General features: G+C 36.0%; 1 protein-coding gene across 1 annotated transcript in view; it reads right to left on the bottom strand.

The window, feature by feature from the left end:
• Positions 1-5,085: 5,085 nt before the first annotated feature.
• Positions 5,086-20,433, bottom strand: part of LOC145266701 (hemocyanin G-type, units Oda to Odg-like) — a 69,978-nt gene continuing 54,630 nt past the window's right edge. Inside the window, exons 6-8 of the mRNA XM_080122626.1 lie at positions 15,037-15,426; positions 11,097-11,543; positions 5,086-5,250 (exon numbers count right to left, since the gene is read on the bottom strand). Coding sequence (XP_079978752.1) covers positions 5,234-5,250; positions 11,097-11,543; positions 15,037-15,426 — 854 coding nt within the window. The 3' untranslated portion in view covers positions 5,086-5,233. The remainder of the gene's footprint in view (positions 5,251-11,096; positions 11,544-15,036; positions 15,427-20,433) is intronic.

Below are 20,433 nucleotides of genomic sequence, written 5' to 3' on the forward strand. Positions count from 1 at the left end.
ACATGCTTGGCTCGGGTCCTTGCAGCCACCATAGTACCACATTTACTCCGTTTTCGTTTCGCTGACTTCGGTTGTTGCAGTGTGGATAGGATTGGATTTCATTAGGGCAATCCACCGAGGAGGGATGTGGCAGCTCGAGTAAGCAGTGGTGATATTGCAGTGGAGCAGAGTTGCACCCAGGATTAGGAAGCCAAGTTGGTCCGGTGAGATGTGGTTGGACCGAGCAGGCGAGGAGATAACTAAGGAAAAAAAAGAAGAGAAGTTAGGAAGGGACCTACGACTGAGGCCGAATTCTCATCCTTCTCGTTGCAGGAAATGTCCGTGCTACCCATAGAGGGAAAAGCTCTCGATTTATTATTGGGACAGTGTCTGAGGGAGGTAAAAGCAATTAGGAGAAATTAGAAACGATAGAGAGCGATCCGAAAGTGCTGGCACAGTTGGCGAAAATAGTGAGTCTGTGCCAAATGTCACCAGGGTGGAGGTGACCACGGTCAGGGCCAGTTGAGAGGATTATTTTTTCAGGTGCAGATGTTTAGAGAAGAAGTGAGTAAAATAATTGACGTCATAATGACAGAACTGTAAGAACTGGACTATCTGGTGTAGACATATTTTAACTTGTTGGCCGTGGCGGGTGGGTGCGTCCCTGATATTAATCTCAGAACATGTATGCGCGCAGTTAGATGTGTTGTCATCGGAAAACCTGTCACCCCAGCATAGTGGCCCCGGGAGGGTTGAGAGACGTATTATTGAAAATACAGGTTGAGCTACTGCATGATTAAAGGTTGCCTGTGGACCTCGTTAGATAGGTCCTGCAGTGCTATGTTGCACTGGGGGTGCGTCACGCTGTCGGGAGGGCAGAGGCTCAGAGAACTATGTCCTGTAGGTGAACAGAACCCAAGTGGGGGTGAGGATATGGTTAACATAGTGGCCTGGGATAGAACATAGAAAAAGGTGGAGTAAAACTAAGACACGGACAATACGAGCACCTGAGTGAAGAGGGGGTGCCAATGAGTGCACCATGTCTAGATCAAGACAGAGTACAAGAGCTGCAGCCTCCGATAGAGGAGGCCGAGGCCCAGGTGGGAACGCCACCTGCAAAAGAGATATCCGAGATGGTAGCCGAAACAATGGCACTTGCTGTAAGGTTGGACATTGTCAGGAAATGAAAAAAAAAGAAGAAAAAGGGACGTAACAGAAAGACGAGGAGAATGACGCGTAAATGTAAGAGGTGGGAGAGACCTCATTTTTGTAGTGAACCGAAAGACATTTTCATTGCATGCTATGTCCCTAAATCGAATTGTCATTTCTCCCGTCACCTGATCTAAAATACACATGCATGCACATACACAGACAAAAAAAAAAAAAAAAAAAAAAAAAAAAGGAAGGAGAACAATTGTTGATGTTTGGTTGACATCTATATGAAGACTCTTGAACTTTCGCGTGAACAATTGCCTTTTTTTTTTTTTTTTTAAATTCTCATTCGATTCTATTTTTTTATGAAAACCGTAAATTGTTGGGTGAAAGTACAGACAAGTTTTTCAAGAAAATTTACAAATTATTTTTGTCGACAGATGCTGAAAAAATAAACAGAAAAAATCCCCCCAACCATTACCCAAAAATAATTTTAAAAATTACATTTTTTATGCAAAACAACAACAACAACAGCAAAATGTCGATTTAGTGTTTCAACATTTAAACAACGCTCGGCTTAATCCGGTGATTGCCGGTCGAACCCGAGCCATAATTGACAGAAAATCCCGAGAATCCGGGTACAAATTCTGCAAGAGTACCAAAAATTCAAAAATGTAAAGAGCCGATTTTGTAAACTTGAATGAATTTGGAATGTAAAAGAGTTCGGAGGTGCATGTGCAAATACCGAGCCGTGTATGAAATGACGTCACGAAAAAAAAAAAAGAAAAAAGAAAGACCATAAAAAAAGAAAAAAAAGACGCTAGAGAAGACGATCACGTTAGAAACGTGGGTGATGTTACAACTATAATGAGAAGTCGTGCGGGGCGGGCGAATGAGGAAATAAATGTCGTTGTTCAAAAAAAAAAAAAAGAAAAAAAGAAGTCGAGTTATTACTTGTCCTATGTTCCTCGCTACGCACTCTGCTGTTCTTGTGTTGGTTCCCTGAATCGTTAGACAACACAATAAAATACAATAAAATGCAATACGATACACAGGGCAAAGGAACACATGCCTATACACTCTAGATTACAGTCTCTCAATATACATCATCTCTAGATTAATGGTCAAAGCGAAGCGGATGATTCCTCTAATGTAGGCACCGCCAAAACTGGGGGGGCAGGTCAGTACTTTTTGACGGACCGTCTTTTTAAAAATCTATCAAAAATCAGGTAATTATCCGATCAATACGAAATTTTCAGCGATTATTAGGAGAAGAATGAACTTTATAACAGTGTACTTATTTTTCATAAACGATATTTATATATATATATTTTTTTGCTTACAAAACCCCCCCTTGTTTTGAAGTGGGAACAAATATGCTTAAAATAATCATCTGAAACTGAACAAAACATATTGTGTTGTTGTAAGGGACAGAATTATAGATTAAAAAAAAAAAAAAAAAAAAAATTGTTTGCATACCTTATTTTGACGTCTGAATATCAGAACTTCGATTGTGTTTAATTATCCCGCTTTTGAGTTTTGAAGTGTGAAATTCGGTGAATATGTTAAGTAAAATAATTAATTTAAGTTAAGCAAAACAAACAAAATTTTATTTTAATATTTATACGAAAAAAGCCATTTTAAAATTTTTGATAAATAAATTAACAATTTTTTTTTAGCGAGCCGAATAATGCATGGCCATTATTAAACAGAGCATGCTTTGAATAATCGATACAAAAAAAAAAAAAATTCGATAAATATTGTGCCCTTTGTGTTAAAAATAGCATCATTTTTTTCGATCTCGTTTGAAAACGTTTGCCGCCTTTCGACTACGGTGGACCAAACGCGCTGAAATAATTTTTTTTTATTCTGCTTTAAATTGCCCCCCCCCCCATTTTGGGGAGCCTGGCAATCACACACATACACATTAAAAACCAAACTCATACAAATAGTCACCCATCTGGTACTGGCCAGCCTCATCTTAATAATACATTGAAATTTTCGTCACTGAAAAATAAGTTTTTTTGGCCTGTTTGGTCTTCCATAGTTTTCTTCTTATCAAAAGAAAACGTAAACAGAGTCGATCTGAACTCTACGTCGACACGAAATATTTGGTTACCTATATGAATAAGTGGAATTATTTGAAATTCAGGTACTTATATTATAATATTTTTGCATATTCTCTTAGAAAATCATCCTAAATCTTAGTTAGACAATAAATAAATAAATAAATTATTTCAAAACCCCTTTTTTTTAAATATTTAAATACGTTTTTTGTGCAAGACAAAAAATGTCAATTGTTAACTTTTTGGGAAAATTTAACATTTAAAATTGAATTAAAAATAGTAGAAAAAGTTTTACATTATTCTGTTTTCTATATGATAAAATTCAGGGTTTTATCTTTCTGGAAAAAAAAAGTTACTCAGAAATAATGGATTTTAATAAATGTAATTTAGTTTTAAAAAACAACAACAACTTGATTTTGCGGCCATTTTTGGCGGTGCCTACTCTAATGTTTGTCTACTCTGGCTTTGAAGGTATTGAATAACTCTGCAGATATAACTTCTTTCGGCAGCTGTTTTCACACATTCGCAACATGTTGAGAGAAGTGTGCTCGAACAAACCCAGCTGCATTGTTTAATTTTCTGTAATATACATGCGAGCGGGATTTGTGGTGTAAATAAGCAGATATTTCGGCGTTTGCTCCTGATTGTATATGTAAAGCTGGATTTACTAAGAGAATGGTAGCATTATACTAAAATGTATTGTAAGCTATCCAAAAAATCACATTGACCCTGAAAATATCGTAAAAATTGAATCAATAGAAAAATTTTGATAGATTTTTAAAGTTTAAAAATTGAAAAATACTTAACTCGTAAAATTCAATTGATTTCATTACTGTTTTTTTTAAATAAAAAATAATATTTCTATTACTTTTTATACAACTTTAATAGTTTATTTTAGGAGTATAATCCATAAAGAAAATAAACAACCCACTTTTAAATGAGAAATTACGAGTTTTTTTTAAATATTTTATTCGCAGTTTCGTGTTAGGGCTGTCAAAAATTCCCAAAAAATTCTGATACACCTAGAAGTGTTGTAAGCTATCCAAAAATCATGTTACCATACTTTTCGAATTTTAGTACCAGCCAAGAGCTAGCCATAATGCCCCATCAGTTGGACATACTACATGTCTCTATCTCTCTATATATGTATCTTACCATCTCTGCCCGAATAATGTATCCGAGATAATAATAAAATAAACAACATGTATTTTGAGTATAAGTGTATACTTAATACAATACAATATAGAGTAAAAAAGGAACACATGCCTATACATCCGAGATTACAGCTTCCGGCCGCTGTTTCCACACGTCTACCACACGTTGAGAGAAGAAGTGTGGTCGAACAAAATTATACTAAAATATATTGTAAACTATCGATAGATCCTTCATGACTGAGACAATTTTTTATTTTTGTTCCTATCCAGAGTGCCCCTTTTTGGGAACTGGATTTTCCCCCACATTAAAAACTGACCTTGTGTCTAACTCTGCCCCCATGGAAAGGCAAGTAAATAGGAAGAAGATATTCATTGTATATATGAGAGATTTATACTTAATACAATACAGTATACGGTAAAAAGGAACACAGACCTAGACACCCGAGATTACGGTCTCTTAATTCACATCATCTCTAGATTTGTGGTCAAAGCGAAGCGGATGATTCCTCCAATGTTTGTCTACTCTGGCTTTGAAGGTACTGAGTGACTCTGCAGATACAACTTCTTCCGGCAGCTGGTTATCAGGAAGAAGATTTTCGGCTTCACCGTGAGTGCGACAAACTTTCGCACTAGATCTAAAACTTCCAATATTGTACATCCTGTCCGAATGACCGGAAGTGGCAACTACGCATGTACAGAATCTCTTTGAAGAAGAAAAAACACAAGGCTTTCAATGAAATTTTGTCAACAGTTTTAATCGACAAAATTAATAAAGCGAAATAGGCGAAAATAAGCAAGATACAATGACCCCACTCTTTGTAAGAGTCCTGGTCGAATTACGATTTGTTTCCCGTTCGAACTTTGATAAAGACTTTAAGGTGGTCACTCTTGTTCTTCCTCTGTAAAAAGAAAAAAAAAATAATTAAATAACCAATAAAGAGAAGAAAACAATAAAAAAGTATTGGGTTGGCCAAACTGTTCGTTCTTTTTTTTAACGACATCTTTCTAAACAATTAAAGATCATTTTATGTTCCTACAAGCAGGGAGACCAGACGTTGCCCGGAAATGAATGAGGATCAACGAATGCTCCAATATCCTATTTTTTTTATTGTCATCGAAATCGGTGAAATCGACCATTTTTCAATTCTCTCCCCGGTTACTTAGTTCACAACAGAACCTACTTATGAAATCTATATATCTATAAAAGTGAAAGTGTCTGTCTGTCTGTGTGTGTATCTGTGTGTCTGTGTGTACATTTACCTATGCAATAACTCTGTCAATTTTCAGTCTACAGACTCGAAATTTGATATACAGGGTATTGAGATTTGATAAAATCTATGTGATCGGTTGTCGGACAGAAATTTGGCGATTAAAGGGCCAAAGTTACACGATTTGACGTTTGAGAACTCTACCAAACTCCTCCCACAATTTTGGGTCTACACACTTTAAATTCTAAATATAGGTTCATTGGACATGGATCTAACTTAATAACTTGATTTGAGCCCAAAACAATAAATTTTAAGGGGTCAGAATAGTGGTCAAAGTTAAAAAAATTGACCACTTTTTATTTGCTCAACATACATCTCCAAATACCCGCGCAACGCCGGGCACCCACGCTAGTTATTTTATATAATCGTTTGAATTTTAGTTTAAAATGTAAAAACCAAGTATCATGGTTTAATTGTGCTATAAACAGAAACATTCATTTCAAACTCGCCCCTGTCATATCAAAGAGTATACTGTTAATTTTATATGTCGAGCCTTTCTGCTTGTGCGATTATAAAACTTTTCAAATGCGCTTGTGATGTTAGGCTGTGTAAGGTGTTGACTTTAGTCGAAATCGTCTGTTTCTTCTTTCATCGAATGTTTTCGATTATCGATTATTGATACTTATCGAAAATATTCCGAAACAAAAACACTGCCAGGCACATAGTGCACTTGTAAAACAAATAAACAAAAACAAAAACAAAAACCAGACCAGCCGTTTAGGAGTCCATAAGGAACTGTCTCTCTATCTCTCTCACACACGCACGCACACACAAAGTTCCTTTTATATAATAAAAGCGATTCGTCAAATGCTGTATTTATTGTCATATGGGCACTTTTATTGATAGTACATCTATGAAACTCTAGTTCCCTTTCGAAGTAATCTCCTTTGGCTGCAATACATTTGCTGTACCGTTTCAATAACTTCTGGAAGCCTCCATGGAAATCCTCTTGTGTCAGACTGTCAATGACTCTCAGCACAACATCTTTCATCTCTTCAATTGTTTCATAACGACAGCCTCTAAGGTTTTCCTTGAGCTTAGGGAATAACCAAAAGTCACAGGGAGCAAGGTCTGGACTAGAGGAAGGGCAAGGAACTGTTTTGATGTCTATCTTGGTCAAATAGTCTGTGCCAATGATGGAGCATCCTTTGGGATAAACTTTGTGCAAATCTTCCACATCTTCAGTTTGCGAATAATTGTGTTACAGTTCCCACACTGACATCAGACTGTGCACATTGTCTCTATAGACACACGAAAGTCCTTATCTATGAAATTCTTTATTTGGCCAATCAACTCTGGTATTCTGACTTCCTTACTCCTCCCGCATTTCTCATCATCCCTCTCTTCCTTGACTCTCTTATGCCACTCAAAAACTGATGTTCGATTTATGCGAGATGGTCCAAAAGTAATCTGAAGCATTCCATACGTTTTTGTGTCCCTTTTTTTCCCCAAGTTTAAAACACAATTTTATTGCATATTATTTTTCTAAATTGTCCTCACGTTCAGATTACATTTTTGAAATTCACCAGCTGTGATAATCAGGCTTTAGTAGGATGTATTTCAATTCCTGGTGTAGCTGTTCATTTGAACCTGAAATCATAAAAATTGGTCAGTCATCACATAAGATGTATAGCAATAACATACTGAACTTTCAAAAGTCTACTACAATTTTTAATGTCTGTATAACAAAGTCTGGAAACTTATTAAAGGCACCGCGTGAGTTTCTTTTCAGACTTAGTGGGGGGGGGGATATTAAAAATATCTTAGACTAATAAAGAAAGAAACCAATGTTCTGTCAAGTTAAAAGAAAAAAAAATTGTTTACTTTTTATAATCATAAATACTTGTAACAGCGCGAATATATATGCATGCGAAATGACGTCACAAGGAAAGGGGGAAAAAGACCATAAAAAGACAAAGAGAACGATCACATTAAAGATGTGGGTAACGTTCGCGATTACGTGCGAGGGGTGAAGGACGTGATCACGTGAGGGTCGTCACAGCGGTAAAGAGAGAATGAGGAAGTAAATGTTGTTGCTACCAAGTACAAGCGAGTTGGAGTTATTTCCTATCCTTTGTCTTAGTCTTTGCGACTGAATCTGGACACAACGTGAGTTGGTTCGTGGACGACGGTATTTATTTTTATATTAAGTGTTTTTTATTTTTAATAGTAAATATTTACAAAAATAAATTGACAATGAAAAGTAAATATATCAATCGAAAATTTAATTTTCCCAAATCTCTCGTGAATCTACCCCCCAACAAAAGAAAACTTGTTTATTTTTTTACAAAGATTTTAAGCAAAAATAAATAAATAAATAAATAAATAAAGCGGCATGTCAGTTCGTAAATATTAAAATCGATTTCTCGTTGTTCTTGACACCCTCAGTTGCTCGAATACCGTGTCAAAATATCACGCGAATAGAAAATCAGCAGGAGCAGTTGTCGTACATTTGTCGTACCTTAATTTTTTAATTTTTTGTGCATAATTAGTAAAATCCGTTTTTTTTTTCAAACAGAAATTATATTTTATTGTGATGTTGAAATGTTAGTTTTTGTGGCTTAAACATTTAATGGGTTTAACGTTAATTCCAGGGGAATGGATTGTGTATTTGTCGTACATTTGTTATGTCTTAAGTTGTCGTGCATAATTATAAACCCATTTTCTTTAAAAAATAAATCATATTTTTTTGAAATATTTTAAATGTCGATTGTGTGTGTGTGTGTGTGTGTGTGTGTGTGTGTGTGTGTGTGTGTGTGTGTGTGACTTAATTGTTTAATCTGTGCAACGTTAATTTCCGGGAAACAGACGGCGCGTTTGTCGTACATTTGTCGTGTCTTAATATATCATACATAATTAGTAAAGCCTATAAATTTCATACTGATTTCCGCATTCGACAAGATACACCCGAAGAAGGTCGGAGGTTACACCGGCTAAAACGTTGTTAAAATAACACTCAAGATGAGACCAGTAATCCGATTAATCGAAATAATAAAACTCATAAATCCTTATCTCAAAAATTCAGAAACATTGAAACGGTGCGATAGAGACTTTTTTGCGCTTAAAATAAAACCGAAAGATTGAAATGTAAGAATTAGTAATTAGACTTGATCACCGTTCAAATTATCAATGACTAGCAGGGAGACCCGACGTTGCCCGTGAATGAACGAGGATCAACGAATGTTTCACACTCATATATTTTATTGTCATCATAATCAATGACATCGTCCATTTTTTAGTCCTTCTCGCAGTTACTTAGTCCGCAATACATTGTAGCCTACATTGCACTGTAGAGAAACTACTGTTGATTTTATGAAGTTATTTTTATATATAATGTTTTATTTTTTGTCGCTTAAACGTTTAATATGTTTAACATAAATTCCAGGGGGCGAACCGTGTATTTGTCATATATTTGTCGTGCCTTAATATGTCATACCTAATTGGTAAAGTATGCTTTCAGACTTTTTTTTTTGGTTAGGTAATTTCCTTGATAGTACACCCATGAGAGTCTAGTCTCCTTCAAAGTAATCTCCTTTGGCTGTAATGCATTTGTTATACAGTTGTAACACCAAAGAGGGGCCACATCAGATCAGTAGGGTCGATGTGACGTTTTTTTTGTGTTGAATGTAATATTCAATCCCAGGCGAACACCGATTACAGAAAAAAAAATTTTTTTTTTAGTTAATATTTTTATGTGTCAAAATCTTGTTGTTGAGATATCATACGGTCGGGGGATAAAAAATAGAAATCGCATGCTAAGCTTCAAAGCGAAAGATTACTTAAAACATTTTTTAACCAAAATACGCTCGCGTTTGAACTAAACACAAAATATTCCGAAACAGAGATTTGACATGTCGGTCGGCTTGAACTGTGTTGTTTGACAGGTGAAATGTCGGATCGTTTTTGATCTAAAAAACACACACACACACACACGAAACAGATCAGGCCTGATAAAAGAATTAATGACGTCAGCCCAAGGTTCGACATGAATTGTTTTTCAATATGACTTATCTAAAAATGTCTTTTGGCAAATTGTTTTGGGCGCTAAGAGGAATTCTGACATGTAAAGAATATTTCTTTTAAAAATCACACGGATGTTTTTACAAAACAAATAATTCAAAAGGGGAAAGAAGATCAAACGGATTTTTTTTAATAGATGAAAGCTGGTGATCTATTACAAGCTAAAAAATAATATTTCCTCTGATTATCAGTTGATAATATGGAAAAAACCATTATCGAGAAGGCGGGGTCAGGCAAGTTGGGGAGGAGTCAATTTGATTTTGGAAATTGGGGGCGGAAAAATAATACCTGCCACAGGCCAAATTGACCAATGAGAAGGAATCAGGTGGATTGTTATCAATCAATTTGATTGGTCGAAGAAGAACATAGGCGTCGTCATTATTCAAGGGTTTTACTATATAAGATCTGTAAAACTCGATTTAATAAGAGATAGAGACGGATAGAAGGAGATAGAAGAAGAGAGAGACAGAGATAAAGGTCTCGGCAGAGGAATCCAGCCACCCAACTTCTCTCTCCCCCTCGCTGGTCGCCAGAGAGCTCAATTTGCAACTTAATAGAATTCAGAGGACCTAGGAAGAGACCAACCAGAACACCTTAACGATAATTCCAACGGTCCGCGACTCCGACCGAGTATTTAAACAACAAGAAGCTCATTCACAAATCTAATTGCTTGCTTCCATTTAATCTTTAATTGTACATACGTCTGTAGATAATCATTTATGAATTTCCTACATACATTATATATCAACCAACCTCCGGAGTTTGTTTGCTGATGTGCTGTTGTTCCATGTAACTTCATTTTTTTTACTTGCCACTTGTGACCACGTTCCCGTCAACGAACACCCAGTCAACAGGACGACCAACTAGACGATCAAGAAGAACAGGCCTTGAGGACCGTGCAACCGAGAAGAGTCCTCCAACGCCTTGAAGTGGACTCACTGGGTGACGCGACGTACCAACGGTTGGCAGACCTGTTTGCCCAGTCGACATAATTAATTACCCGGTGACTAGGATAGTCATAATTGGGCATCGACCCAGGGTTAAGATCATAACTGGGCCGCGATCAGAGGTTCAAGGTCGTGTAAGGTCACGTGCAAAGGTCACACAGTTCCAACAATTTTGTACAGATTTCCGCATTCGACAAGATACACCTGAAGAAGGTCGGAGACCACATCGGCTGATACGCTGTGGGAATAACAGTCCAGATGAAAACGGTAGTCACACTTCATTTCCATCGGATACTCATTTGAATACCACACATATCAGATCATTTCTCTTGTAGCAATCGGTTTTGGTCAATGAAGGGGAAAGCCTTCATACCAATTGTCACTATCGGAGGAACTGGTCCCCCTCCTCCCTACTCTTCACATTTAAAAACGGCCTTGTGCCTAATTTGCTCAGTGGGGGAAGCAAAAAAAAAATTACTCATTTAAATATCATCGTCTGAAATGACTTACCCGTAATAAAAGTCGCAGAATATCTTTCTTTCCTTTTCATCAAATATCGATTGCAGTGTTTGTCGTACCGGAAGTTCAAGCTAATGCGGTAGTTGTCCTTCAGGTGCGGATATTTATCCAACAGGTCCGAGACGTCCTCCCACACGGTGAACTTTCGTTTGTTCTTCAAATACAGGCGGTCTTTGATGTAGAACTTGTATTCGTAGATGTTGCTGTAGTTTCGGTGTCGGTTGTTCGGGGGGATTGCAATTGTAACCCTGATTTCTGCTGAGCAGGGAATGCTTTGGTGGAACTCGATTTTAACCCAGAGGTACCAGTTCCTCTTTTCGACGTGGCATACGCGGTCGAGTTTCCTGGCGTATTTGCTGATTTCTAAGTTTCTATATCGGTAGAAAAAATGGGAGATGGAATTGGCAGCCTTTGGAAATGCGTTCTCTCTCACGAGTTCTACAAAACAAAACAAAAAATAAATAAAAAGACCATATATATATATATATATATATATATATATATAATCATTTTCCACAGCCGAACCAACGTCGCAGCCCACAAGAGCCATGAAAGCCAACAAAGCGGAAGTCCAAGGCTCGAGTTTCGCCCTCATTTGGGCTCATCAGTTAGACATATCCGCGCTCAGGATTTGAAACTCGAACCTCTTGCATGCTAGGCGATCATTCTACCAACTGAGCAGAAATATATATATATATATATATATATATATATATATATATATATATATATATATATATATATATATACTCTCACACTTTCTGAATATATATATATTCTAGTTTTATTTTAAGTGCGGGGAGAGTGGGATTATATATACTCCTATAAATTCTGTTTTTTTTTGTGTATTGATATTTATATAAAAACTGTGCCTTTTTCTATTTATTTAAAAAGAAACTACAACTTTCTTATATATGGGTCGTTGAATTGCATTCATCTGCAAAAGATCTAGCTAATTTGAATATTCTTTTAAACATTCATTTTAATTAATTTCCTATTAGTTTTTTTTCGCTTTTCTCATGGGATGATCATCTTTAGTTAACTATTACGTGTAATTATATTCACGCAGATATTCTACATTATTTATACTTGCGTAATATTTGCGTAAAATGGTCATAGTAAACACAAACCTCTTTCTGCATATATTTGTGTATGCGTATATATATATTTGTTTAAAAAAATTGTTTACCAAACTCCTCTGTCAGTTTTAGGTCTGCAGACATGAAACGTAATATATAGGATATTCGAATCCATGTAAAACTTTATCTTTGGGTTTTTGCCGGGGAAAATACGGTGCAAAATTGTGAAAATTAAAATAATGAAATTTGCCAGGTGAAGGTCGAACGACGGCATTACGAATATGCATGCGTAACAGAATAGCCATTAGTTCATGTTTTAATTTTTAGCTTTGCAGTAAACATGTCTCATAGGTCAGGCATTCACGTTAAAGGAAACAGTAAATCGTTAAAAGTAAAAGTTAAACATTTTGGTTTCAATTCTCGGTGGTGGCGCACGAGTCAATTTTTTCTTAACTTTTTAATCATTATTATATATTGCTTCCAATATACAGTAATACATACGGTACATATATATATATATATATATATATATATATATATATATATACTAGCAAAGTACCCGTCGTTGACTTGGTTTAAAAACAGCCTACAGAAAATGGACTCTGATTTATGAAAGTATGATAGGTTATGAAAAGGAAGGGTTGTAAATTTGGGTTGAATTTGGGGGGTATCAAAATCAAAGCAAAATATGGATAAAGTAAAAATAAAATAGATAACCCCATAATTTATTATACCATACCTGTTCACACTGAAACACTTATCACAATATCTGTGGATCTATATTAAAAAACCTTGTTAAACTTTGTGACATATTTCCATTCTATGGAGGTCAGGTGTGAACGAACACCCCATAATTTTATTATATCATATTTCTTCAAACTGAAACATAATTATCAAAGTATACTTACGCAGATAGATATGAAAAGTCTTTATTAAAGTTTGTGCGTATTTCCATTCTATGGAGGCCAGGCGCGAACGCAGGCCCCCACAATTTTATTATACCATCCCTATTTACGTTAAAACATACTTATCAAAATATTCTTATGTACATCTATATCAAAAACACTTGTAAACGTTTTTTTTTTTTAATTTTAAATTTTTTTATTTCCATACTTTGTGGACCAGGCGCGAACGCAGACCCCACAATATTAATGAACAACTGCTCTGCCAGATACAAATATACCAATTCCTGTGTCTCGATAATCTTCTATCATTATATGTAATCAGTTTTTAAAAATAGTCAACCATATAGGAGCCTATTCGTGACCACACACACACACACACACACATAGACATTCAGCTTTGTATATATATATATATATATATATATATATATATATATATATATATATATATATATATATATATACGAACTCTGCATTTATGAAAATATCATATTTAAGCGTATTTTACACCCGGGCAATGCCAGGCGGCCTGCTAGTTATATATATTATCAATTATTATCTCTATAGTTTCGTGAACAGGGACGTTTGTAAAAAAAACTTTCAACGTCTAGTGAAGCTAGAAGTTCATTGTTGGGGCAACTCTGTAACTAGAGGATACATACGGCAAAATTAGTTGATAGGGTTTTTTTTCTGTGAGTTTGTGAACGGGTGTAGGTATTTGCGAAATAATAGGACGAAACGGGTAGTTTTCTTTATGTGTTTAATTTGTTAATATTTATTTTGAGTTGTTCGATAGGATTTCTCCGTATCTTTTAAAAATTTAGATGTATCGGATAGAATTTCTTTTAATTTATTAATATATGGTTCGGTGAGCATTATGGCCAATATATTAGATTCATTGGCACGTTTAATGGTTATGCCTGGGTTATTTTACACACACACACACACACACACACACACACATACACGCACGCACACGCGCGCATATATAAGTTATGAAAATATATATGGCAGTTAAGCTACAAAGAATGTTCTGCGTTTCATTACTGTAAGAATTCGCCACACTTATGCATAAGCCTGATGAATTCTCACGAGAATGAAACTTACGACATAGCTCTACCTACGTATTGAGCACTGTTGAAGTAAATACTAAAAATTTGTGAAATTCAAAATGGCGTAATGGAAACGTTTTATTAGATATTTACAGCTTCTCTTCCAATTTTCGGATTTTAATCATGTCAAAACGCACTTGATTTCCTTTTGACGGATTGATTGTTGCAATTTCTTTTGATGAGTTAAGGGCAAAATAGATTCACTGATTGATATAATAATTAAATGATTGATATTGCGCTACGAAACAGATACTGTCAAGAATTGTAAAGGTCAACTGAATTAAAGGAATAAATTATAAGATGGTCAACATCATGGACTTTGGAATATAGACTTTTGTCATTTATTCACTATATTGCTCTGTAATTACATTGAGCTTCTTAAATAAGGATTGGTACATATTATAAGGAAATAAAATATATTTCCACAGAAATATATATATATATATATATATATATATATATATATATAATGTAATTATATATATACATAATTATAATGTAATTATGTATATACATAATTATAATGTAATTATACATATATAATTATATATATAATTATAATGTAAATATATATATATATAAACTTATGCACTCACACACACACACACAGAGAGAGAGAGAGAGAGAGAGAGAGAGAGAGAGAGAGAGAGAGAGAGAGAGAGAGATGAACAAAAATAAGTACACTTAAACACCCAGAAAGTGACACATTTTGGGAAGTTGGCTGTTCCCCCAAACCAATATTATGTCTAACTTTTCCTCTACATTTTGAGACGACTAATTACGCGTCAGACATAACTCATGCACCTTTGCTTGAGACATAACTAATGAAACTTACTACTCCAGGTTTCTTCCGTGTTGAACGGTACTAGTGGGTCTTTGGTAATATCTTTCGGCCCGCAAGCCTTGATGCTGGCACTGCGCCCTTCCCTTAGCCTCATGTGTTGCCATATGGTAAAGTGCCGGTCGACATTGGACATGATAAGGAATAAGAGCGGGTCGTAGATGGCGTAGTTGACGTTGGAGATGGAAAACACCTCCCCGTCGCCGACCAACCACAAAACCCGACTGATGACGACGCTGTACTGCTGGAGGAAGTGGCAGAAGTCCTTCATTTCAAACGCCATCCGAAGGTCGGACCAGAGGCGGCACTTGCTCTTCTGTAGTACTTCCTCGAGTTTGGGGTTGCGATGAACGAACTTTTCACCGAACCTAAAATATTCAGGAACTGAAAAGGAAACGAGTATCCATGTATTAGGTCGGTGCAAAAGGAATTACCGATTCCAAATAACTTCATCAAGTACAGCGTGGAACGATGAAATTGTCGCCCTAAAGAAAACAACACTACAGCTTTATTTTAAAACTTTTATTGAAAAAATCAATTCAGGAAACTTGATTATGTAGTAGAGCTGACATCTATTCAATGTAGTAGCATTCAGCTTCAATCACCCCCTCGATACGTGTCCGGAACTGGGCGCATGCCTTTTCCACAAGGGGCAGCAGGAGCTCGGTGAATACTCGGCAGATAGCGGCGCTCAGGCTGGCTTTGGTGTTGTAGGAGGTCATGTTGGTGATATTCTCGACGTATAACCAAACTAGGTAGTCCAGCGGGTTCAAGTCGGTGGAAAAGGGAGGCCAATGAGAAAAGCGTACAAGGTCGTAGCATTCCTTCTGAAGCCAAGTCAGGGTCTCTTTGGACTTGTGGGCTGATGCCGAGTCCTGCTGCCACACCCAGGGTTTGCCAGAGGCCGATTGCACCAGGAGATAGCCGCGCTTCAGCACATCCAGGTACACTTTGGTGTTGACTTTCAAGCCGACTTCGAAGATGTGAGGTGGCATTATGTGGCCCTCACTTAAAACTACACCAAAGACCATAACTGTGGCCGGAAACTTTGTTTTCATCACCTTGGGCACGTCCCTGTTATTCGTGTCAATCCAGCGATGCATTTTGTGGGTGCTGGCAATGGTCCTGTTGTAATAACTTGGATTGGTAGAGAGCATGAGTTGTACAGTGGCGTATCTCCGATCTCGCTCGTTGAACATTGTGTCAATTTAAGACTTGATATAAGGCTCCTATCGCTCTTTGGGTCTGTACACAATTGGCCAAATAGTAGATGTTCTGCAAAAAAAAAAAAAAAAAAAGAAAAAAAAGAAAAAAAAAAGAAAAAAAAAGAAAAAGAAAACCGGGTTTCATCAAACGGTAATAGAATCATGTCGCTTTTCTAGGGCGACAGTTTTATCGTTCCACTCTGTAATGCTCATCAAATATTTGAAAATTATAGAAAAACACAAAAATATAATATACTAGCAGAGGTACCCGACGTTGCCCGGGATTGAATGATGATCAACGAAAGTTTCACACTCCCATATTTTTATATTATCGAAATCACTGAAATACCCCATTTTTCAATCAAATCGATTGATTGCCTGCTCTAGTTGGGGACTCATCACAGTGCATCTGGAGAAAGCTTTACATGCCCCCCCGCAGTTACTTAGTCCACAGTGCATTAAAGTCTACATTGCACTGTAGAGAACCTACTGTTGACTTTATAAAATTATTTTTATATGTAATAGCTTGAATTAAAGTTTAAAATGCAAAAGTCAAGTATCCTGCTTCAATTGTGCTCTAAACAGAAACATTTATTTCGAACGCACCCCTGTCATATCAAAGAACCTACTGTATATAATAATAGTTCCTTTTATATAATAGTATAAGAGATATGTTAGATGAACTTCATGCATGTCAGCAGGAGGGCACGATGATCTCTTGTTCATCTACGAACAAAACTGGATATGATGACCAGTTTATCTATCTATCTATCTATCTATCTATCTATCTATCTATCTATCTATCTATATACAAATTTAAAAAAAAACATTCAAGCTAAAATGATTCTGTAAACTTTAAGCAAATATATATATTAATATTAATATTTTTATAAACGTTTTTAAAAAAATTCTCCTGGATAACGCCAGGAAATGGGGCCTGCTAGTTTTGAATACGTGATCAGAATTTAATTGTAAGGTGAAGTGTTCTAACGTCAGGTTGTCCTGACAAATTCTTGTTCAGAGAGAACGAAGACACTCAAAAGATGATGTCTAGTAGGTAATTCAAACTATGTTAGGCTTGGAGAAGAGAGTATGCACCACGAAAAACTAATTGAGGACAAATCAAAAAAAAAAAAATTAAGTTTACAAACTGAATAATTCTGTAAACTTAAAGCGATTACAAAATAATATTTATAGGACAATCCTAACCAGATGAAAAAGTTCAATAATCGAAAAAGAGCATTGAGATAAGAAATTGAATTTAAACTCTGTAAATTAGAATTTGCAACAAAAAATTTTTATTCGACAAGGAATAAAAATTAAAAACTGAAAATTTTCCTTATTCCACGGAGTTTCAGAGAATGGCTTTTATACTTGATATATGTTGATTGTAGCTTATAAATGTACATTTGGATATTGATTGTAGCTCATAAATGTACATTTATAAGCTACAATCAACATCCAAATGAATGCTTTGACGATAATTACGGTTTTCAAAAGGCGAACAATTAAAAGATACATCTACCTTACTTAAAAATTGCTAGATCTATTTATGGTGTATTTTACATATAAAAAAAAATACCCAATACTTTTGCTGATGAGGAGACTTTGTTTAAAAAAACAATATGTCAAAATTATTGTCCGTGGCTTAATGTCTATCACAATAAAAACATCGTTTCCGAAACGATCGTACAAATTATTGACTTTGTTGTTGTTTCTTCTTATGAAACAGATTTTTAATTTTTAATTCTAATTTGAATTTTAAATTATCAATCACATTACTATATATATATATATATATATATATATATATATATATATATATATATATATATATATATATATATGTTTAGAGGTACAGAATTTATATATAGTTTTAAAAATAATAGGCGGAAGTTTCTCGAGAGCTCTTTCGGCTTTCATCTCGTCAGGAGAAAATCGATAGCAAACTAAATAATATTGTGTCGAAAAATAAAGAGTTCTAATGGGGAACTTATTAAATGTGCCAAAAGTTCGGGGACACTAAATAAATTTATTTACGTTTAAAAACGATTAAAATATCGGCACAACGAGGGAAAAAAGAAAGAAAAAAAAAAAAAAACGGGAGAAAAACTTCCAAGTTCCCCAAAGAGAAACAATGCGTTGAATGTTTCCTTTTGCCGGCACAAAGAAGGTTGACGCACCGCAATAGAGACAGACTCCAAAATCTTTAAATGGTTTTTGGAGTCCGCTCTATGTAGCACCTCGAACCAATCTATTTTATATCTATCGGCACAGCACGGGTTGTCAACCAAATGCTGGCCAATAGCAAAGTCCAAGGCTGCAGAAGGAGGGAGACCACCAGACCCCATCCTCCCTTGTCTGATCTTCGATGGAACATGCTGGTTTATACGAGTCAAAAGGTGCAAGGATGTTCGCCTAACATAACCAGTATCGCACTGGTATTTAAATTGATATACAATATTACTATTTTGGATGTAAGGCAAACTATCCTTGCGAAAAGACGAAAAAGCAGGTCTCGTAGTATATACCAAACGCAAGGACACAGAATTGAAGCAGTCGTAAATACTTCTTCGAATCTGTTTGGAAATTTTATTACTCCCCTCCCCAATCCACGGTAATTTCAAATAAACCGGGCATTTCAAGGGTCCAAACATTTTAGGGGATTTAAAATACGCAACCTTTTTGAAAATACAGTCATCAATAAGGTCAACAGGATAACCATTATTGATGAATATTTCCCTGATCTTATCGAGTTCAACATCTAATCTGTTAGGCGAACAAATCATGAGGGCTCTATGTACCAAAGTATTAATTAGGCCGACCTTACGTGATTTAGGTACAAAAGACAACCAGTTCACATATAGGCCAGTAAATGTCGGCTTTCTATAAATTGTAGTGAGAAAGCCCCCCCCCCTTGAGCGTTCGACAAGAACATCTAAGAAAGGAAGCGAATTGTCCTTCTCACTTTCCATAGTGAACTTAAGAGCCCCATGTAAAGAATTCAACCTATTAAAAAATATCGACGCTTCACTTTGCGATGGAAAAATAGCAAAAGTGTCGTCAACATATCTGAAATATGCAGTGGGTTTAGTTGTAGAATTAAACATAACGGATTCATGGTACCCGACGAAAATATCCGCTAAAGTTGGGGCCAACGGACTCCACATTGAACCCCGTCAACCTGACAGTACATAATATCACAAAAACTAAACTCCACGGATTTAGTACACATTAAAATGAGTTCAATAAGAATCTCTTTAGAAAACCGCGGAGCAGCCAGGCGACCATCATAGAGAGCGTCGGTACATATGCGTATAGTCTCATCCAACGGTATGTTGGTAAAGAGACTAGAGACATCAAATGAGCACATAAAAGACGTCTTTGCATTTGAATCCAGCTCACGTACACAATCAACGAACCGAAAAGAATCTGGGATACAATGCGTGGTGTATAACTCGCGCACAGGTTGCAGAATTTCCACAAGCCACTGAGCCAAAGAATGTTGTGCTGAACCAACCATTGATAAAATAGGTCTCAGTGGAACACCTTGCTTATGGATTTTGGGGAGACCATACATTCTGGGACGTTGTGACCCAGAGGGCCTGATCCTGTCATAGACATTCTTGCAAAAAACCTTTTTAAATAATGCAAGTAGACGTCTTTGCATTTTAACATCGTTCTTGCAAGTATTATCCGTCAACTCGACAGGGCCGAGTTTACGGAATTTCGAAACGTCATTGAGAATAACTGCCATTTTCTCAACGTAGTCCGATTTATCCAAAATCACCACTCCCGCATCTTTGTCTGGTTTGCACATATAAATATCAGTATTAGACTTTAACGCTTTCATAGTTTTAAATTGCGTTATGTTCCAGACAAAGTCGCTATGATCGACAGGAATGTTACTATATCGGTGAGCTAAGGCAACTAAATTAGATTTCATCCCAACAATTTTTTCCGGGGAATTCGGCACATTATGTCTAAGTTGAGAGAACAAAACTTCAAAGGCAGAAAGTGTTCTCTCTTTATTTATACTCGTAGGGGGAATACAAAAATCTAAACCCCTAGACAAAACTCTATTTTCAATTTCTGTAAGAACAGTTTTTGAAAAATTGAAAATATGTTTGCTTCCATTAATGGGTTCACACCCATATCTTCTGCGAACCAGAAGAGCAAGTTGTTT

The sequence above is a fragment of the Euprymna scolopes genome, chromosome 41, assembly GCF_053919585.1.
Source record: "Euprymna scolopes isolate OS-2025 chromosome 41, ASM5391958v1, whole genome shotgun sequence".
Taxonomy (NCBI): Eukaryota; Metazoa; Mollusca; class Cephalopoda; order Sepiida; family Sepiolidae; genus Euprymna; species Euprymna scolopes.